Source organism: Rhinichthys klamathensis, unplaced genomic scaffold (genome assembly GCF_029890125.1).
Source record: "Rhinichthys klamathensis goyatoka isolate OS25496 unplaced genomic scaffold, OSU_Roscu_1.1 h1tg000127l_1, whole genome shotgun sequence".
NCBI lineage: Eukaryota > Metazoa > Chordata > Actinopteri > Cypriniformes > Leuciscidae > Rhinichthys > Rhinichthys klamathensis.
Window position 1 is genome coordinate 225534 of NW_026606664.1, and position 22846 is coordinate 248379.

Consider the following 22846-nt stretch of genomic DNA (forward strand, 5'->3'; position numbering starts at 1 on the left):
AGATCTACTAGAAGACAAAGATGTACTGACCTGTCCAATGATTGCTGGAGCTTTCCACTTCATTACATGTGGTGCCGTCACACAGTTCTCGCGCTAGTGGGCTGCTCTCGCTCACGTTGTAGAAACGAGTGGCTTCAAATGCTGTACAAAGTCAATCAAAATGTGATTACCATATTCATAATAATAGATTACCATATTCGTATACCAAAGTACAATGGTATTACCATCTAAAAAAAACAAAATCACCATTTTTTTTGTACTATGGTACTACAACGGTACTCTTTTGTATGCAGTAGGATTGTCCAAACCTACCTGGTTCATAATAGTCATAGACTTTCACTGGCACTGGAGCTGTCTTGCCCACAATATACTCCCTCACGGCGTTGAAAGCCACACAGGTCATACACTGACTGGGAATCTGTGGAAAGACAAGAGACCAGGGGATTTTACAACAATTCTTTAATACGCCCCCCTGACAAAACACCTGGAGTTATATGAAACTTGAACCTCAAGTTTTTAACATACAGCTCTCAAATTGTGTAAATGTGCAGCTAGCGCTACACCAAGCTGTCATTACGCAACATTAACCCACCTCGTCAAAGTAGAAAAGAACCTTCCTTCCGTCTACTTCATACCTCTTTAGCCCCACTCGCTTATCCAACAGCAGCTGGGAACAAGATTATTAGAAAGAATGATTATTTAGCACTGTAAACAATGCTAACTTCAAAGCTAAAGCTAATGTGCCATTTAACAAATGGGTTTGTCTTACAGTACACTCATTACAAGGACAATAATACCCATGTAAGCTATTTTATGAAAGTGGCTAACTTGGTTAGCCAGATAAGTTTTGGGCATAAACTAAGATTCTCCAAAACAAGCTAGCATTTAGCTAGCTACGTTAAAGGGAGAAATGAGGGGGAAAAAATGTCTCAGTCACTTTCTATGTAGGTACCATCAGTTGTATAATAAAAATAAACTAAACCTACCAAAAATATGAATGGTTCATTTGAGTGTTGTAATCACAACACCCAAAAGTTTACTGCACTTTATATTTCTTCTAGTTATTTACCTATTAGCGGCTAATGAATCGGAAGTCTCGCACATTTTCAGTAAAAAGCATACGTCCGCATTGAAAAATAATGTGGATAGATTAGCCACTATATTATGCGTTGTGATTCTTCCTTTCATACAAGTGGTCCATCTCTTTACCTTCATACTGTATATCTTCTCAAACCTGCTAGCTATCACACTAATGTCACTCCAAATTTGCATAAAGTTGAATTGCTCAATTTTGCTTCTCATGTCATGCACTCAGTATGTGAGTATCTGTACACTGCTTCCTCCCAAATGCATTCTAACATCCTATGTGTGTGTGTGAGTGAGAAAGAGAAAGGTGGCGAGCACTTGGACACAGTTTATGAGGGGCCCAATGTGAGCTGGCGCCACAAGGACACATTCGAACATAAACACGCATACACAAACATACACAGTATGACTACAGCCCCAAATAAATGACCAAGAGTGATTTCATTTGTCCAAAAGCCACAGCAGAGAGCATGATGTCAGAGAAAGCCTTGCTTGTTAATGTTGCCAAAATAAAAATCTAAAAAAGGAAACTTGATGCTTTGCGGACCAAAGATCGTTGTCGTAATTGCGACATTTATAGCACTGTTCATTGTAAAAAGTATTGATTTTCACTGTGGAATATATGAGAAGCAAACAATCTTCCAAGCATGTCCTCCCCCTTACTATAAATTAAAACAATGAGACGTGACGGTGTAAGCAATCTCGTTTCCCATAGCGAAACGAGGAATGTGAACAGCCGGGGTCGTGCAATAAACATAGGGCCAGCCAGAGGTGGCTGTGTAAAGCCAGCTCGTTACTGGCTAATGGCGCTAATGAGACACGTTCCACCGCGGTGAGCGTCGAGTCAGCTCACGTTATACGGCTCCAGAGGTAGCATCGGTTTACTAGCGTGGAGGACATGAGGCCTGGGACCTATAACATGACTAATGAGGGACAATCAGTTGACTGGGGACAACAGTGGTGACCTAAACCAACCTCCATTTACCCACATACCCCCAGCTGGAGGAGGAGGTGGGGCTGGTTGACCCCCCGAGCATTTCCTGTTCTAGGCCACTGTTGTGGACCCTGTGGAGGGTCTGTAAGCCCAGCTGGAGCTGCATAACCCTCACATATGATTGTGCCAGAAACCTTTATGAACCAATAATATTTACAAAACACACACATATAACTGTCTTCATCCTCAGCATGTAATGCAGTTATAAAATATACTTTTAATAAATATAAATTATATTCATGTTAATTATATGCCAGAAGTGTCAATAAAACAAAAACATAACGGCCATTATTATTATTATTATTATTATATCCTACATAAAGTCCAGTTAATATATAATAATTCTGATATTTTCTGGACTTTATAAAGAATATAATTATGTCAATACAATTTTAATAAAATGTATTAATTAAATTTACAAATATATTTATTTTATATATAATTTAATGTTTTTATTTTATTGGACAACCCAAATATGAATGCCCATTCTTCTGTGTGTGTTTATGTTTATGTGTGTGTTCGTGAGAGAGTGAAAGACTGATAAATTCCGCGCCATACTGCCTCCTTTGAAATGGCCTCCAGATGTAAACTCTGTCCATCTGCCAAGAGGACACATGCAGAGAAGGAGAGAGAAAGGGAAAAAGAGCGAGAGAGATGCACTGTCCTATTATAGGGACACCTTGTCAATCTTGTGTCTTTATTAGCTACCTTAAATAATGTGAAATGTGAGTGTGACAAAGGATGGGAAGTTAATATAATAAAGATACAATAGATTAGGATAGATTAAGATAATACAGAACAATAAAAAAAAGAGAGAGAGAAATCTTACCCTCTCCAAACTTTCAACATCCGCACGGAAGCCAGATAACAGAGGGACTTCTAGGACAGCCATGTTGGATGAGCCAGCATGCAGCCACCTGAGGAAGTACAGGGGGAGTTGGACTGTAAACATACTTCTAAAATCTAGAATCAATCTCTAAATACACTTAAAAATGCATCAAATCCTTTTGTCGACGTTGTTACCTGGTGCAAACCTCCAAAGTAACACTGTAGTCCAGGTGATCTTTGTGGGCCGCGGGGTCCTCGTCATCTACAGGAGCCCTTCGCTTGCGACTCAGCTCTGATCGGTTATCATCACGAGAACGGGAGCGAGAAGACATGTGTCGAGAGGAAGGCAAGATGTGCTGTTCCTGTCTGGGTTCCTTGAGGTCGACTTTCAGCTGAAAGGCTGGCTTAGCCACTGGATCAGGCACATTGTAGGATACATCAATCTGGAGATGTAGACAAGCATATGATGAATCCCCATGATGTCTTTGCCTGGCACCCCATTTACATTCAAATTAGGTTTTTTTTGTATATGAATTTTTATGGACAACCAGGAGTAACGTCGTACACCTGGTCTCCTAAAAACGAGACACAAAATTTGAGGTTTCATTCATGTCTGTAGCACAAATTGTGTTATCTACGTGCCAAAAGTGTAGTGTAAGGGATTTTGTTACAAACTATTTGTTCGCTCACAGATAAAAGATAATCTTAAAACTTGACTCTTTTCATCCAAACAACCTGAGAACAGAACGTTAAGGTGCTAATGTGGTTCGAGCTGTTCTGTGGCCTAGAATGAGTCTATTGTTTCAAAGGGACATCGTACCAAAAATATTTGAGTAGACCATCCTATCTAGGGGTAGATTACAGGAGAAAGAACATACCCCTGGCATACAATTACTTCAATTTTACCAGATCTTTCCATTATAATGTTAGGAATGTGAACATTAGTACTGAATTTCCCCTGGAAAAAGAGAGCTGGCGGAGGGATTCGCCTCTAGAAGAGGAGGAGGAGGACGAAGAGTACAACCGTTTATCCGTAGAGAGAATGTGGTCTTGAGTTTGCCAGAAACAGTACCTGCATTAGACAGCAGCCTTCTCCTTTAGCGCTGACAAACAGTCCTGTTGGAATGCTGGGTATCTGAACAAAGAGAGAGAGAAAATGCAAGACTTATCAATCAGATTACCGGCACAAGCATAAGCAAATACATTAACCGACTGGCCCCTGTCCAACATCAAAATTACACGCATTTAAACTGACACTGCTAATCACAAAATGGGGTGATGTGCCAAGCAGATGCTGAGAGGAGGGGCGTATCAAGTTCAGGCCCTCACTGAAAATACCTCTCTGACAGTAGAATGTAGAGATGTCAGTAGTGTTTGTGGATGATTTTTACCACAGCTTTTTGAAGAATCTTCTTATTGTCCCATTGAAGCTCAAAAGTTTCTTGGAAATCCAGATTAGTGGAAGCCAGAGATATGGTGAGATTGACCCCACCCACATATGACAGGATGGCATATTCAGACAGGGCTTGCAATGCCACACAAGTATCCTGTATTTGAATAAAAAAAAGAAAAGAACCCAAGTTTAATAATGCACAATTAACCTAAACTATGTTTGTGCACTCTAGTGTATTACTTATTGTATCCAAAAGAGCAGTATGCTGTTACAAATACAACCATTGTTGGATTGAATGCATTGCATTGTGGGATACATCATTTGCACACTTTAGCAAATGTAGTAGATTGTTGGGGGCAAACAGAAAATTTGTGGATTGTATACATGCTGCACAATAAATAGAAGTAGTACAAACATAATGTAGGCCAATAACAAGGACCGAAAAACGTATTTGTCACCTGAGTTGAGGAAAAACCTCCCAGGGCATTCCTTTGTTTGGACAGCCATTTAACTACAGGTAGGGCCGATGCCACGTCACCCAGAAGCGTGTAGGTGAGTAGACCATAAGCCGTCATCTCAACTTCAGCTGACACAACTAAAAAAGCAGAGAAAGCAAGTTTGATAAATTGAATATCGTTTGTGAGCTAATTGATTGATGGATTGATTGATAGACAGATACCTGATTGGGAGAGGCCATCGCTGAAGCCCATGAATGTGTCCTCATCAGTTACAGTGCTTCCAGTAAGACTCCAATGAGTGAAACCATCTGCAAAGATAGCAAAACAATTGGAATCAACAACATGCTAATTGCAACCAATAACTATCTTTTAAGACACCTTGATAAATTACCTTGGGTGATGGCCATGTGGTTAAGTCGCTTCAAAGCCAATGGAGCATATGGACTGCGAAGTAAAGTGAGTGCATATGCGGACAGAGCAGTAGTATACGGGTCGTCAGCAGAGTATGTGTTGCTCTCCAAAAACGCCTTTGCTTTAGCAACTGCAACCTTTTCCTCCTGAATAAAAGCACCATTCAGAACAATTCATTGGCTGAAGATAGTAAATAGAGAAAGATTCCTAAAATATGTTAAGACATCGCTTCGCTTTTACACTGCTAACAGGTGTTTCTTGTGCTAAATTTCAAAATACCTTCAGTACAAATCCATTTAAATCCTTCATTCCTAAGAAATCTACAACCTCGCTAATGATCTTTCATCTGCTTAGCATCAGCAGACTGACTTTTATCTTTACCATATGTCCTTTTTCTCATGGAACCTGGACGCTAGCCCTGAGCAGGCATGCACGCTAATCTGACTGGTATTCTTTTCATCAAGTCGATTTGAGAGTGAGAGATGTGGATCTTTGAAGTTAATATTTTTTTCTGTACTTCGAAGAGTACAATGCCACACATTACCAAAGCCAAATGTCAGAGGGCAGGTGGGAAAGACTTGGCTCTAATCTTTAGCGGGAAGTTATGAGGTGCTGTTTCGTTAATGAAAACTCAGATTGTACAAATGACTGAACCTACTCAAATTTGGGCTGTCAAACAATTAAAATATTTAAATCATGATTGACACCATCATGCAGGTCTAATTGGTTCCAATTAATTGCATGCAAACATGTTGCCTTTGACAGCCCTACAATTTTAGTTCTTTTTTGTTAACAAGTTGCATTTTTAATGACAATGAACATAAATGTATGCATTAGCTGGGCAATGTAAAGAATTTGCAACACGGTCATGGTGCATTTAATGGAACTGTCAAATCTCTTAAGTTTGAAGAAAGGAATGTAAGCAGGGTGAACATTTCAAAAGAATTCCATTGTCTCTGCATGTTCTTATCATACATCTTTAGATTTAGACAGCAAGCTTCCATATTAGATTACTTATCACAAGGCTGAAAGAAATACTGTTGATTCTCTGCCAGCACACCCATCATCTTACGAAGCAGGAATGCCCTCTTAACACGGATCCCGGAAATTTGTGTGAAAAGGTTGTCGAAGAGACCTCACTGAGAGGTAGTTTAATGGGATACAGGGTAAACAAGATGTGGAAGATCTCTCACCTCGGTTGTAATCCCAGTTTCCATAAGAGCTGCCACCACATACGCAGTCAAGGCGATCTTTCCATGAATCCCACCCTTAAAAGGAATTGGACAGAGCAACTTTCACCAGAGTGATGATAAATAACACCTCTATCCAAGCTTCCTCAGTTTGACGAGAACTTGTAAACCTAAAGGCTACTGGCTTAATTATACAATGTTCTGAGACAACTAAACAGTTTTTTAAATAGTTCTTCTAGAAAGGATCTGTATCAAGTGTAAACATATCTTGGTCTAAGCTATCCTTTTTGTATAAGGTCTTTTGGATAAACTTTTACGAATTCAGTGGGCCAGAGCACCGCTGCATAGAATTCCATATGGACCTTTCCTAGTTCACCCATGTCACTGAAATCTCAAAGGTAGTCTAAATTTCTCAGAATTGAACAATAAGTAGTCTCCATTTATGTACCTGCAGGTCTTTGTTGAGGATCCGGCCCATTGCTGGGAACAATCCTTCGTTCTTTTGATGAGTGATCAGCCAGGATTTGGCTGAACGTAATTCTTCAGGATCAATGAAGATGAAGCCACGTGACTGAGCAAACGATTTCAGTACGAATGCAGTCAACCTGGAGGACCAAGAGGTAACAGATACTAACACTGATGTCTTAAACAAGTTACAAGTTCATTCTAGGCAACTTGTAAGGAGTTTGAAATCAGTCTCATAAGGTATGACAATTGACATTGACCAAAAATTGTCCACTGTCTTTGTCCATAACTACTTTCTTTCTTGGCCTGTCAAACTTACTCAAACACTTGCCTGTAAGTCAAGCGACACAGTTAATACATAGAGTGTGGATGTGAACAAAGTCGATTTTATTAGAGAATTCCAAATCAAGTATGTTTCTGCATGCAGGAATACATACATCCATAAACTGAAAGCTACTGAAAACATCACAGCAACGATGAACTTTTATAAGTGTAAGAAACAGCTAATGGAAATGCTGAGTGATTTTGCCTTGTAAATGCTTTCAGCTCGGTGAGTCAAATGAACCAAGGCTCTACAAACATGTAAACCATGTTCTGATTTGTTTTAACTCAACATGGCATGTCATGACAGCATTCCTGGAAGCAGCCAGATGATGATACAAGTGACTTCACTTAAAATAAAGGTCAATAAATAAACAATCATCGAGTTTTTCCAAAGGCATGAGCTGTAGGGATGTCAAGACAAACACCCAAACAACACTACAGAGTCCTTGCAGGCCTGGCCTTGAATGTTATGTTCCCCAAGAGAGGTCGTAAGACTGGAGCATTGAGCCTTCAGGAATTTTTATAATGTTAAGTAATACCGTGTCAGAGTCTTTAACTGCCTGACCCAAGGGAAAGTTTCTAGAAAGTGTTCAGATGATTTAAAGAGCAGAAAAGTGAAGGGGACACCCCTGATTCTTCTAGTTAGGCTTGCACAAGACATTTAATCAGAAGTTTGCAAGGTGCCTTTCTCACAATGTGATCCTTGTAAGAAGTCACCTTACCTAATACTTTGGAATGCTCGGAAACCACTGCCAGGACTCTCAAGGCAAACAGGGCTCTTAAAATGATCCGGAAACATCTGTGTTGAACCACTTCAAGCATTCAATAACAAACTCGAGGTGAAGAGCTACTAACCTTAAGCATATCATTTTTGAATGTGGTTTTAAGGCAGCCCAAAATTTCAACAACAGAATTTGACCTTCATAGTATAAAACTGGGTTTTATTTCTATCCATGTCCACAGAAATTGTTGTTGACCTCATCAGTCTGGATCTCTTTTCACTTTTCCGTGTCGCCAGTATATTCAACATTTCTCCATAAGTGGTCCATGGGAGAAAGTCTTTCAGGTTCTAGAGCAACCTTACATGAGTTTGTGGGATTGCTGGGGGTTACTGGGGGATGTAGAGTAGATTACTGCCGCATGTGGCTCACATTGGATCCAGACATGCTGATGCCAGCGAGTGATGCCAGAGGATGGGTTGCCAGGTCTGGTCCAAGGTCTAAACATCTTTCCTCCACTTTCGAAGACATCCACACACATTACGAAACACTGCTAAAGCTGAACAGGCATTTATAAATAAAAAATTCCGCTGTGTTCCAGAACATTAGCTGCTCTTTCCACTGAAGCAGATTAGGTTTGAAGGCCTTGGCATTACTAGGGCACCAAGGCGCTGATGGGGACATTAAATACTTGCTGCACCATTAAGGCCAATCTTTTCATTAGGAACCACAATTTCCTGTCCTATCATTCAGCCCAAGCTGGGAAATATTAGCCCAGCTCTGGAGCTGCTGTTCACCTGGCAATAAATGATCTGTGCTAATAGCTGAAACTGGACCAGAAACAAAAGCGAGGTTGTTTTGGACTTGTAAACAGTCTCAGACGAATGTACAATCTAAGAGAGGCTTTGACATTCCCATTGGATCATGTCCCAACAGCTTTAAAATGGAATCCCCCATCAAATCAACTACTTAATGCAGAACTCTCAGTGGTGTCAGGGTTTCTCAATTCATTCTTACCTAAATTTGTTTCTCACCTGCATGGACATTTTCTCCACTCACACACGCTATGTCAATGCATAATTTAATTTTCCAAAAACAGCTAACACTGCTGTGGTAACAAGGAGTATGGTGGGTAATTTACAATATAAACATTATGCTGGAGGCCAGTCAAGTACGTTTTTAGATGACTAGTTAAAATTGACTAGTTGACTAGTAGTCATGCAAGTTTATACAAGAAAAAGGGGTACAGGTATCAGGCATGTGCCCTACTTTTAGTGACTCCAATAGCTGAGGCTAACTTCATTTTTCTGTAACTCGGGCTCCCATGTGTCCGACGGTGTAGCCGGCAATATAGTGGGGGTAGGGGGTTTTGACCTCACAGAGGGCATAGTTAATTATGGCTGCTCTAGACCACGGGAAGAAATCCCCCAAAACAACCAATAAATCTGTACTCCAGTGACTGGAGTCCAGGAGCTTATTAGTAGTTTGTTAATAAGGCTCCAGGGTACAGTCAGCTCGAAATTTTACAATCCATAGCTCTATTAAAAGTATGACAACCATTCTTAAATGACTCACTTCAATTTTTGTGCTAAACAAATATATATCATGAGGACAATGCATTTCTTTGTGTTTTTAGGGAACACAAACATCATATACTTTCAATCTGAGGTTTAGCTTTCCATAAATCAGAGTATCATGGTGTCAATATATGAAAAAATAATTAAACATGGAATGTTTGTGAAGTTCACCTTTCTCTTACTGGAGATGAGGGGTTAAATAAAGGACATACTAGAACCAATGGCTTACACTATTGTAATTAAAGCCAACTTATTAGCAGACATGGCATGTATAGACTTCACACAGTAGAGGCTTACCACATGCTTCCGGAGGAATCTCTTTCCCCAAAGGCACTGTAGGAACCATCCTGCCTCTTGTATGTCAGTTGCCTCTGATAACCTGCCAGGTACATTGGAAGACCCAAGGCATTGTTTGCACTGCGTTTGCACAGATCTTCAATCACTTTTAAATAATTCTTCAGAAGATTAATAATCAAGAAGACGCATTTAAGAATGAAGGCATGTTCTGCCTTGTACCTTGCAGTAGGTAGTCGGTGGCCTCTGTCTCCACCTCTGGGCTAAGCTGATGGGTTTTCTGAAGGTACTTGAGCACAAAGACATTGGGAGCGAAGTGGATCATGTTCTGCTCCCCACAACCAAAGGGAAGTCGGAGGAGCTTGTCAAGGTTATTGAGGGTGGGCCCCATGACATCACCTAGGACACAAAAGATTGTCACTACAGTAATTATACATGCCACCTAACAAACTTTAATGTGAAGTTTTGGTGTGTTCTGTTGGTTGGATACACTAAGAATTCATCCTCACCAATCATGGCTGCGGTGGCTCTCTCTGAGCCTGGCACCACGTTGTGTGGGACTCCTAGAGTGAAGGCCTCATTGTGGTTCTCGTCTGCATCTTCTTTGCGCCAGATCCTAAACTCACCTACGGAACCCCAGCCAGTGGAGAAGCCAATATGCCGCACATGAGCAGGGAGTGGTCCGGCCCACTGCATGATCAGGGTCTCACTGGAGGGCTCTAGGCCATGGCCAACCTTTTACCGTACAAGAAAGGATTATGTAACCAGACTATAGTTATTAGCTGATCACCAAGCTAGGCCAAGTTGTTCTGGTCTTTTTTCGATAGTTTCACAAGGGTTTTGGACACCAGCTAGCTAAAGATCAAATCCAAACTGAGAAGCACTTTGCATGTGTTTTGTGTCTGCTTGTAAATCTTGTGAAATTAAAGCCTCTTTCCGATTTTTTTTTTCTTTTTTCGGAAACACCCTTGCAAAACAATGAACTGATCTGCGCATGACGTGGTGGAGATTTGTATGCATTCATTCACAGGAAACTAAGCAAGTATGACTACACTTTAATTCGATAATAACATGGAAACCAATTAAGTTCTACTCAAAAAGCAGTTTGATGAACACTGCATTAAACAGGCACAGGGAGCTCATAAAAAACAATTGCCAACCCTTGGCAATAGCTAAGCACATCACATTAAGACTACATAGACCCAGTTTGGAATCTCCCATAAAGAGACTACCTTGGTATTGAAAAGAGTTTGTCATTAGACCATCTAAAATGGAATATGACTTATGCTACAATGAAAATAGATCACAATATCAAAACAAATATAGCCCCTGCTATGTGCAAGTAATTTACAAGTGAAGCAGAGTAACTTCAGTGTCGGATCTGAATCTTTTTGTTCCAGTAAGAGCTAGGCAGTAGTCATAAATCACAGCGTCTTTGCAGTGACATTAGCCAGTAGAATATGACCTCATTAGTATGCAGTGCTAGGGAGCTCAACAAAACAAACAGAAACACTACTAACACAACTACATTTTCAGAACAGCGGAGCGGTTCTGAAAATAGTGTACTTTTTTAGTAACAAGCTAGAATTGTAGTCCCTCCATCCAATTTTCACTTTCATCTCATCATTTCATCAATGAACAAGCCTAACAAAATGGATTTATGATAATCATAACTGTTACTGAATTATGTTCTAACAAAGTCAACTGGAAGTGTGTGATGGTCCAAAACTTTTTCGTACCAAAGCGAAACTTGGTAAGCGCCACTATCGCCATGATCTGAACATACTGGCTCAATTTGATGGAAGCGACCCCTTGTGGTCATAAAATCAGGTAATTTGTAAATCTGCTTATAACCTCCTATAATTTGGCCTAAAGTCACATCCTGAACTACCCTCTATATGGTAGCCATCAAATCAAAAACGGCAACTCCTAATGCTTTCAACTTACCTGCACCCCCCCACCTCTCCAGCTGATCCAAAAGCTTCGGAATTCATCCCAGGATAGGATTGCTGGCGTTGGGGCGCTGGCTACAGGCTCTCCCATCTTACCCTGTGAGATCCAGGAGCGTGAGTTTTGCCTTCCACCCAGCACAATCTCCACCATTTCCGTACTGTCATGTGCGCTTGGTGAGAGGGCAATGTGGGCGTCATTATGGCTTTTGATGGCCACTTGAACGTGTGCAACTTTGGCTGGCTTCTTCACGTATTGATACTCGTACTTGTTGGGTGTGGAGATGTGGATGCGTTCTGCGAAATGTGAGGGTAGAAATATTGGAGAATAAATTTCCCATTTTTGAAGCAAGCAACTAATACTATCAGTGTGAACAAATTAAAGAATTAATAAAGAACAGGAAACACTTGTTTACCGTTTGGACAGAAAAAGACGCTATACGTGTATTCTCTAGGCAAACCTTCAGGCTACGGAAAAACAAAAAGAGAGGGATATTTAAGCAAAATACAAAAAAAACACACTCTGTGCTCCAAGCAAAAATCACATAACTCCTCTGCACACTCCTTTTTAAACTTTGTACCGCTCACATACTCTGGTCTGGAATACCGCAAAAACAGATAAGTGATCTCCAGTGCAAATTATACTGTGCTCGTCCAATCAATCAGTACATTCAAAAAGTACCAGAAGAGGTACAGGTCCTTCTCAAAAAATTAGCATATTGTGATAAAGTTAATTATTTTCCATAATGTAATGATAAAAATTCAACTTTCATATATTTTAGATTCATTGCACACCAACTAAAATATTTCAGGTCTTTTATTGTTTTAATACTGATGATTTTGGCATACAGCTCATGAAAACCCAAAATTCCTGTCTCAAAAAAAAATTTGCATATCATGAAAAGGGTCTCTAAACAAGCTATTAACCTAATCATCTGAATCAACTAATTAACTCTAAACACCTGCAAAAGATTCCTGAGGCTTTTAAAAACTCCCAGCCTGTTTCATTACTCAAAACCGCAATCACGGGTAAGACTGCCGACCTGACTGCTGTCCAGAAGGCCATCATTGACACCCTCAAGCAAGAGGGTAAGACAGAAAGAAATTTCTGAACAAATAGGCTGTTCCCAGAGTGCTGCATCAAGGCACCTCAGTTGGAAGTCTGTGGGAAGGAAAAAGTGTGGCAAAAAACGCTGCACAACGAGAAGAGGTGACCGGACCCTGAGGAAGATTGTGGAGAAGGACCGATTCCAGACCTTGGGGGACCTGCGGAAGCAGTGGACTGAGTCTGGAGTAGAAACATCCAGAGCCACCGTGCACAGGCGTGTGCAGGAAATGGGCTACAGGTGCCGCATTCCCCAGGTCGAGCCACTTTTGAACCAGAAACAGCGGCAGAAGCGCCTGACCTGGGCTACAGAGAAGCTGCACTGGACTGTTGCTCAGTTTTGCATATCATTCGGAAATCAAGGTGCCAGAGTCTGGAGGAAGACTGGGGAGAAGGAAATGCCAAAATGCCTGAAGTCCAGTGTCAAGTACCCACAGTCAGTGATGGTCTGGGGTGCCATGTCAGCTGCTGGTGTTGGTGCACTCTGTTTTATCAAGGGCAGGGTCAATGCAGCTAGCTATCAGGAGATTTTGGAGCACTTCATGCTTCCATCTGCTGAAAAGCTTTATGGAGATGAAGATTTCATTTTTCAGCACGACCTGGCACCTGCTCACAGTGCCAAAACCACTGGTAAATGGTTTACTGACCATGGTATTACTGTGCTCAATTGGCCTGCCAACTCTCCTGACCTGAACCCCATAGAGAATCTGTGGGATATTGTGAAGAGAAAGTTGAGAGACGCAAGACCCAACACTCTGGATGAGCTTAAGGCCGCTATCGAAGCATCCTGGGCCTCCATAACACATCAGCAGTGCCACAGGCTGATTGCCTCCATGCCACGCCGCATTGAAGCAGTCATTTCTGCAAAAGGATTCCCGACCAAGTATTGACTATTGAGTGCATAACTGAACATAATTATTTGAAGGTTGACTTTTTTTTTTTATTAAAAACACTTCTTTTATTGGTCGGATGAAATATGCTAATTTTTTGAGACAGGAATTTTGGGTTTTCATGAGCTGTATGCCAAAATCATCAGTATTAAAACAATAAAAGACCTGAAATATTTCAGTTGGTGTGCAATGAATCTAAAATAATGAACTTTATCACAATATGCAAATTTTTTGAGAAGGACCTGTATATAACACTCACTAAAACACCTGTTTGCAACACAACATATAGCGACAATAAGACTCAGGGTCCCCACCTCTACCAGCACGCTCCTGCGAACATAGTCCATGCCTGCGGGGCTTCTCCTGTCCTCCTGTTCCTCACCCACTTTGCCTGCTTTGCTGGACTGCAGCCCATCAGAGCAACAACTTGGCTCACTGTAGGCCACGGCACGAACTGCCATGGAAACAAATATGGGAAATGACAGAGAACAACTCAATGAAGAAAATGCTTTATTTGCATTGTGGGTGCATAAAAGGGGAAAAGTTTCTGTTTGGCAAAGTATACATGCACAAATATATACAAGTGCACACATGTGAGACTTCCGGCAGCATGCTTTCTTCCCTTTTTTTTAACAAACCCGTAATGTCTTCCGAGACCCTGATGGCCTGGGGATAATAGGATACACACATGGCTTTGCAGCAGAATGGCTGCTTGCCAGCAAAACCCCTTTGTATGTGTGTAGTGAGAAGGAAGGACTTGGAGCCAGGGGGACTAGGACATTGGCTAGCACTGACCTACAAATTCATTGACACACCATAGAGATGGATGGAAAAGACCCCCACCACTATGCCCTTATGTACTTTTCCTCATCTGATAGCCCAAAAAGAACATAGCTATTCTCCAGCACGGGTCATTACATAAGTCAATGACAAAGGTTTTATTTGGCAACTGTGCTTTGCTAAGGCTGAAATGGCACTACATTAAAAAAATTGCAGACTGAAACAAGCCAAAGAGTCAGAATGTGACAACGATTGATTAATATTCCCAAGAATGTTTGCAATGTCTTGTAATAATAAACCTTCTGTAAACTACAGTGAGAATAAATACACACTTCTTGTCAAACACGTAGCAAACCCAAGATTTATACACTACCAGTAAAAAGCGACCAGATTTGATTCTCATGATCCGAAATGTCTTGGTCTAAGGGCTTCAAACCCACATGATATGAAGGCAGAAACATGTCCAGCATACAGGTTAACTCCTTTAATACGTTTTAAAAAATTATCCCAAGATGCACCTCACGTAATTGTTCTGATTTAGTTTGCTGTTTCTTTAAAGTAGTTGATTTACCCACCTGTAGGGGCATTGCTGAAGTATTTAATGGACTAACCTGTGATGTTGGCGGATATCAGTTCAGAAAAGAGCAGAACTATAAAAGTGGGCGTGGCCTCCCCAGGCGCCACACACTTTTTCCGGGTAAGATGGTGTTTCCCTGGGTGACCCACAAACTTGATCCCTTTGGGCACTGACACTGTCACATGGACCTACGGAGAATGAGCGTACAAATAAGTCATGGAGTTTCTCCGTATTGCACAAACACATGCTGCCCGCATTTTCAAAAATACGGCATGAACTCCCAAGGGCTCCTAAAGGATTCTAGGGAATTTTTGAGGTGCATTGCACATTTTCCATGCTGCCTAACTCATGGGCTCCCATCGTTCCTCAAGGATTCAACTCTAAACCCCTCAGCGCCAAAAACTGCTGCAAATCTTTTCTCTGCACATACCTCAAGTCAAAAATAAGCTGATACTAAATAATATTTGAATCCACATGATATGAAGGCAGAAACCATGGTAGTGTATCAAAGTCATGTAAGTGTCTTGTAAAAGGTGCTTGTCTGTGCAAAACTTGTTGCCATGATGCCAAAGTGTTACTATTCAGTTGCTAAGATGTTCTGAGTTGTTGTTGTTTTATGGTTGCTAGAGTGTGTTGGGTGGTTCCTTATTGGCCCCAATTCTCTATTACCCCTTTTCCACCAAAGCATTTTAAGAGCCGGTTCCGAGTCGGTGCCTACTCGCGAACCAGTTCTTTGTATTTCGACAGCCAAAGAACCGGTTCTCGGCCAGGAAAATTGGTTCTAAAGCGGCACCAACTCTTTGCTGGACTAGAACCGTTCTTTTACCACGTCATGCGTACGTTGGGGGCTGGGGGGGGGGGGGGGGGCGGGGTTATTGTGACCAACAACACGACGGGAATGGGAAAGCTAAGACGTATGGCGAAGTACACAGTGACGTAGCGATGTCGTTCGCTAGGCTCTTTAGTCAGTGGAAAAACAAACAGGTTCTGAGAAGGTTCGCAAGTTGAACCAACTTTGAACCAGCACCAGTTCCGAACCAGTTCTTTTTTGGTGGAAACGAGGTATATGAAACTTTCATCTTTTTCTGTTATCTGATTGTGACAAATATTGATCAGTTTTAACAAGATCTGTGTAAAACCACATGCGCGCGCACACACACCTCAGCACATGTAGGAAGGTAGTTATACACTGTCAGCGGGACTTTGGTTTGTTCACCACGGACAACGCTGTACGGCAGGGTGAAGTCGATGAAGAAGGGCTTAAATGTGCGCAGTTCAGCAGTCTGAGCCAGACCCAGACCCTTCTCCGCAGACAGACCAATAGCCCTCGTCACCCATGTGGTGATGGAATCGGGGACATCCAAACGTAACTCAGCCTCACCAGTAACACTGCTGTAAATAAAAGTTAAAATTAGTCAAAAGTATGTATATGTGTATATGAGCATCCTGTGGGTCTCATGTATCGCACCAGTTGGCTTCCCAAAGAGAAGCATGCTGAGGTGAGCGCAACTTATCATAGAAAAGGCCTACATTCAGACCATCCTAGGTTGGCCACTCTCTCTTTTTTAACACGGTAATCTAAAAATATTAAATGTATAAAAAAGTTCATAAAGAGATCTTAAAACTAATCCAAACGAATCGAGCGGTTTAGTCCATTTTTGAAGAGACTGGATTTTTTTATATGATGAACAGATTGAATTTAGTCTTTATTCACATAATAACATTGATCAAGGAACATAAACAAAAGCTCAATCATATTAGCTTGAAGCGCGAGAACAAACCTCATTGGTTCTTGCAGAAACTCAAACGTGCTGCGTAACACGAGAATCAATGAACCTCATTGGTTCTCGCACGTCAAGCAAGCATGATTGAGCTTCCTTTTACCACAACTTATGTGTGAGTTGATGAATGTTTATATGTGAATAAAAGCCTAAATTAAATCTGTTCATCATAAAGCGATCTTGTCTCTTCAGAAATGTTTTTGAAGCGTCAAAGTGGTAGTTGTGTGGACTTTTAATGGAGGGATAGAAAGCTCTCATATTTCCTTTAAAATATCTTCATTTGTGTTTCGTAGATGAACGAAAGTCTTGCAGGTTTGAAACGACATGAGAGGAAAGGATTTTAATATTTTTGCGGAAACCATAATGTTTTTTTTTTCAGGATTCTTTTATGAATAGAAAGCTTAAAATACCACCATTTATTTGAAATAGAAGTCATTTGGAACATTATAAATGTCTTTACTGTCACTTTTGTCTCTTTAAAAAACATCTTTTTAACCCCACATTTTGTAGCTGTATTGTACTCAGTATGTTTCTGCATGCATCTAAAATCTAGAAATGCGAGTTAACCAAAGTAATATTTCACTACCTGACGTTAAAGCAATGCCATATCCATGTTTCTGGGAAGAATGTACGTCTGCGGTTCTCTGCCCTGAAAAACACACACTGACATAAGAAACAATTCTCTTACTGAACTTAGAGACAATGGAATTTGAGATTAACCTTATAATTTCAGACACTGTGAGCATGTGTACCGTGTCCCAGATCGGGAGTGCATAGCTGCCACCAGGGTGGAGGTGTGCGGTTGGAAAGCAGGCACGGCCTCGTCCGTATACATCCCTCCACTCTGCCTGTGATTGAGACTCACCATGTCTGTCATCACCACCAGCCCCGTCTCCTTCAACACAATTGCATGGACATATTAGCATTTGATATCTAAACTAGAGGTTTATATTTTCTAAAAAAGTGGAGACAGTGATGTCCTCACCGTAAAAGCAAAACGGGCATCTTTAGTGATGTCCCAGTGCCATGGAAACACTGAGGAGCGTCGTCTTCGCGACGACAAGCCTGGCCACCAAAAATGTCCCTCATCTTTGGGTATCCCAAAGGCATCAGATACATCAAAGTCAGCCAGTTCCTTGAACACCTGCAAACCAATAAACCCAGCAAACCTAGTTAAGACAACGTCCAAGCTATTGGTGGTATATTTGAAGCTTCAGATGAGGACTGACCTTCTCAGGTGTGAGCTGGAAGCCTGGTTTGAGAAGGTACATGCTTTTGTCCACAGAAGCTACACATACACATGAGCCACTCTCTGCTCTGACCTTCAGACTGACCGGACTGCCTGGCATCGACTCATTTGTGGACAAAGACAAAGAGACCTAAAGACAAGGAAGTCATATGAGTTTGAAACGATATGAGGGTGGGTAAATAATGACAGAACTTTATTTTTTTGGGTGAACTGTCCCTTTAATAAATTATACGCCAGAATAACAATTAGTGAGCGACTCAACCCACCTCATTTTCGAAGCGGGGCTGCACAGGAAGTTGCAGACTGTCACTCACACCCTCTCCATTTTCCCGAACATAGTAGACCAGTAGGCGACTGAGAGGGGCCATGGCAGGAGTCACATTGAAATGCAGAACTGACACGCAGCTGTCTGTTTCCGCCTGAGAAGAGGACACACCAGAGTCTGGGCAGACAGAGGACATAAAGATGGACAGAAAAAAATGGGGAGGAAAAAAACAAGAGGAACAATAGTGCCTTTATGAGGTATAAGTAAGCTTCATTAATTGATTAATTCATGTTCCAAAACATTTTGTTATGAAAAGATGCAACATAATTCTTAGTACACAGAACAGAAAACAGAAAGTAACAGAAATGGAAATAACAGTCCATTATAAAATAATCAATAACATGTTAAAAAAGAAGAAAGTCAAAAAAGGTGAAATAAAAAGCGTTTCAAACATACTGGGTGAAAATGATATACATACATTTTTCAAAAACTATGGTTGTCACATAAATGTAAAAATCACACGTGAACAGAATATTTTTGTTTGTCATTTTCAACTTTATGCAAAAAAGTGGAAATATTTGATAATAAAAATTGTATTTGCATAAAACTGATACATATAATACATATAATGCATGCATAAAATTCATACATTTTAGCTATGGAATTATCTTTAAAAGAGTGACCAAAATCAATTACAGAATGTTAATACAATACATAACTTTACATGTGATAGAAATGACACTGATTTTATTTTTAAGGACAAAAAGGCCTATTATTAAGTTCCTTTTACAGTCCTGTTACCCATGTACTTACTATGTACTTATTATAGTAACTATAATTACTGGGTAAAAACTAGGTACTAACCCTGAACCTACCCCTAACCCATGTACTTACCTTATATTAGCCAGTACTTTCTAGGTAAGTACACTGTAAGTACACGTAAGTACTGTACTGTAAAAGGAAGCGTTACCATTAAGTTAATAAATTGAACAAAGGCTGATTGCAGTTATTGCAATAAAACTGACCTGTGTCTTGTGGTGGTTTGGCAGTGGTGTGAATGTTCGTGTCAAAGGTGATGGTAGCTCTCTTTTCACGGTGGGCCATGCTCTTGGTATGCCTCTGACCAGACTGCACGATATTCCCACGAGAGGCGATCTCATAGTGCAAGGTGAAGTTACAGGGACAGGTGGACTTCAAGGAGATCTCTGCTTCTTTTCCAATCTAGACACATGATTAAAGGTTGTTTAAACTTATAAAATACTTGTGTATATCTTAGCAATCACCACTAATGATATTGGCAATGTCTCTTACCATAAGAGGAGCATGGGGACTTAGAAGCTGGATGTGGCACTTGCTCGGAGAATACCAGCTACTGATGGACAGATAGTTGGGGAGATACTGGTCTCCTGCAGGCCTGCCATCAATGGCAGTCACTTTTGACTGCAATCAAAGAGAGAAAAAATTCAAATGAAGTTAGAAATGTAGGGCACTGTGTGTTTCATTTGAACTCTGCTTGGTGCTTCTACCAAACTTTTGGTGAACAGCTATGCAAAATAAACAATCAATAGTAGTTCTCTTTCAGATAGCCTTCTTATCAACCACGAACCATACTGTAGTTCACAGGCACCAAACTACAGACCGTTTTAGATTTACACAGATCCAAGAATGTATTTTGTATTTACCTGTAAGACGGCCTTCTCACTGATCAAGCAAACCTTTATGGTAAATAAAACCCAGTTTAGACCAAAACATAAAGGGCCCTATTTTAACGATCTAAAACGCAAGTGTCAAGCGCAAGTAACTTTGTGGGCGGATCTCGGCGCTGTTGCTATTTAACCGGCGGGATAAATGACTTTTGCGCTCGACGCAAATCTAAAAGGGGTTGGTCTGAAGTAGCTTCATTATTCATAGGTGTGGTTTGGGCGTAACGGGAAACAAACCAATAAGAGCGTCATATCACATTCCCTTTAAGAGCATGATGAACGAGGTGCGCTTGTTCCATGGCGCAAAACTATTATAACGGCGCATTTACCAGGCGCGCTTCAGAATCGGTTCACAGCCGAGGAGATCGATGTTCTCGTCAGGGCCGTAAAAGAAAGAGAAGTGACATTGGGGATGGGACAAACCCACCCAAATTAGCTTCGGTTAAACATGCATATAATAATTTGGGTAAATGTGTAAGCTTTATGCTTATTTTTCCCATCGTCATGGACACAACAATGATTTCCCTCGTGTTTTAATATTTTTCCTTATAATAATTTATCATTTGCAAAAAGTAAAATGCATCTGTGTAGATGAGAGAATCATCTACAGTGTATGCGCGTTGTTCACACTCTGTATTATGGCCAAGCATGCGCGCTTAAAATAGCATCTATTTTGTACGCGCATCAGCATCAGAATGTATGCGCAACGCGCCACTGACTTTAGACTAGGTTTTTTCTGGTCAGTGGCGCAATTGTTTTCTGGAACTGCAAAATAGCACCAGGGATTGTTTGCGCCGGAACGCGCCTCCTTTTTTGCGCTGAACCGCCCAGGGAGCGCAAGTTCATTCCCTAGTTTGCCGGCGTGCGTCTGTGGAGGGAAAAGTCCGCTTTGCACGGGTGCAAAATACGAATGATACATGCGTCGGTGTACAAAGTCAATTGCGCTGGGTGCAAGATAGGGCCCCTAGTGTGAAAGTGACATTAGAGGCATAGTCCCATTAGCACTTGAGCAACCTTCCTGAACAATGGTAATAGTCATGCATCACCCTTTGCAGGGTTTGAACCTACAACTTTTCAGGGTTAGTACTATCATACCCCCTTAATCACTAGGTTAGGGGTAGCCAACCCTGCTCCTGGAGGGCTAAAAACCTGCAGAGTTTAGCTTCAACCCTAATCCAATACACTTACACCAGCTATTAAAGGTGTTCAAGATTACTTGACAATCACAGGCAGGTCTGTTGGAGCAGAGTTGGTACTAAAGTCTGCAGCAAGGTAGCTCTCCAGTAGCAGGGTTGGCTACCCCTGCACCAGGTTAAACCACCTTCAAAAGAAGTTTCCGCTACATCTCCACATCCCTCCCACTGACCTCCAGCCAGACGTACTGGGCAGCCGTGGGGATGGAGGGGATCTCGAAAGTGGCTTTGCCATTGCGTGAGACCAGTTCGCTGGTGTAGACGTTGTCCTTCAGGGTGAGTTCGGCCTTAACCCGCACTTGCACTCCTTCCGCTGGGCTCCCGTCCGGATAGGTCACCTCAATCTGGGGTCAGTGGTGAAAAACGATCATTCCAAATTAGGATTGATTAGTAAAAAGGATAAAAGGAAACATTATCTGCTTTCCAACAGAAGACTGATTCTCCTCTCACCATCCCCTTGTAGGGCAGACCAGGTTTGAACTGCTTGCGAGTATCTTTGGAGTACTTGATGTCAATAAGTTGCTTGTGGACTGGCGTAGAATCGTCAAATATGGTCTGCCGCCCACCGTCCACACTGCTCACTGTCACCCACATGTTCACTGTGCCTCGGAAATGGTCTGTAACTTCTAAGGGCATCATGTCCTTTACACAGAGGCTGAAAGTGGCTGAGCCTTTGATCTATGTAAAAGAAAAGAAACTGGTTACAGAGAGTTGCTCCTTTTGGTCTATTGGACTCCGTTTAAAAGACTAACTTGAACAAGTTGATTAATGCTGGTTAGGTACTAGTCTACCCAGCCCACGTCTTAACTGATGCTTTTGATCTCGACTTGCAGTCTTGTCCATGAAGTCCACAAGAGTGGAAGCTATCTCAAGGAGTTGTGCCATTACGCCTTGGTGGATAACATATGCAAGCAACGTGCCCTTTTGCAGAGCTTGCACTGGTTTGGACTTCATAGTGGACAACTGGTCGACAGTCTATATGACCCCAACTTGCATTTAAAACAAGGCACTGGTAGACCAGTGCAGCTATATTTGCAAAACTTTGCTGTTAAAGGTGGTCAACCAAAGAAGTTTTACTGTTTGAGCAAGTTAAGTGTACTGGTCTTTTCATCAGGGAAATACTTTATTATGTGCTCACCTCCATTGATTTCACCACCGGGTGGCCAACTTCATGTCTGTAGTAGCCTACTCCATTGATTGTCATATTAACTGTTAATTTGCCTGACACTGGCTTTCCAAAGGTGTACCTGGGAGATGGCAGGGTTATTGAGATATTAGAAGCCATTGCAAAACTACTTGTTTAAGATGACAGGTAGATTCCTCTTACCTTGCCTTGACTGTGACCTGTTCACATGAATTGAGGTCTCGGATGTAGGGAGGGGGTTCAATGATGAGCTCAAACTTGGGCATGACTGTTCAAGAAGAAGACCAAAATCAATCATATTCATTAATTTCTATCCATTTTACTCTGACTGAAACTGCAAATTTAGTCAAATAATAGCATTTTTTGAATTCATGCTTTACAGAATTTTATTGATTCTCCATCTTTTAGAGACTATTTACGATGTTGTGTTACAATTATCTAAATCTTTTCTTGTAAAAGGATCAACACTGC

At 41.3% G+C, this 22846-nt stretch overlaps 1 protein-coding gene across 1 annotated transcript in view; it reads right to left on the reverse strand.

Annotated features, from left to right (window-relative positions):
- Window positions 1–22846, reverse strand: part of cpamd8 (C3 and PZP like alpha-2-macroglobulin domain containing 8) — a 36176-nt gene that overhangs the window by 6547 nt on the left and 6783 nt on the right. The window contains exons 9-39 of the mRNA XM_056256360.1: window positions 22559–22643; window positions 22370–22478; window positions 21682–21909; window positions 21405–21575; window positions 19647–19775; window positions 19361–19556; window positions 18337–18512; window positions 18051–18200; window positions 17807–17965; window positions 17574–17716; window positions 17408–17470; window positions 16201–16432; window positions 15075–15228; window positions 13998–14137; window positions 12105–12156; window positions 11687–11985; window positions 10249–10474; window positions 9962–10138; window positions 9743–9824; window positions 6809–6965; window positions 6364–6438; window positions 5151–5316; window positions 4981–5067; window positions 4760–4896; window positions 4300–4455; window positions 3981–4043; window positions 3104–3351; window positions 2910–2997; window positions 593–667; window positions 313–418; window positions 31–141 (exon numbers count right to left, since the gene is read on the reverse strand). Coding sequence (XP_056112335.1) covers window positions 31–141; window positions 313–418; window positions 593–667; window positions 2910–2997; window positions 3104–3351; window positions 3981–4043; window positions 4300–4455; window positions 4760–4896; window positions 4981–5067; window positions 5151–5316; window positions 6364–6438; window positions 6809–6965; window positions 9743–9824; window positions 9962–10138; window positions 10249–10474; window positions 11687–11985; window positions 12105–12156; window positions 13998–14137; window positions 15075–15228; window positions 16201–16432; window positions 17408–17470; window positions 17574–17716; window positions 17807–17965; window positions 18051–18200; window positions 18337–18512; window positions 19361–19556; window positions 19647–19775; window positions 21405–21575; window positions 21682–21909; window positions 22370–22478; window positions 22559–22643 — 4440 coding nt within the window. The remainder of the gene's footprint in view (window positions 1–30; window positions 142–312; window positions 419–592; window positions 668–2909; window positions 2998–3103; window positions 3352–3980; window positions 4044–4299; window positions 4456–4759; window positions 4897–4980; window positions 5068–5150; window positions 5317–6363; window positions 6439–6808; window positions 6966–9742; window positions 9825–9961; window positions 10139–10248; window positions 10475–11686; window positions 11986–12104; window positions 12157–13997; window positions 14138–15074; window positions 15229–16200; window positions 16433–17407; window positions 17471–17573; window positions 17717–17806; window positions 17966–18050; window positions 18201–18336; window positions 18513–19360; window positions 19557–19646; window positions 19776–21404; window positions 21576–21681; window positions 21910–22369; window positions 22479–22558; window positions 22644–22846) is intronic.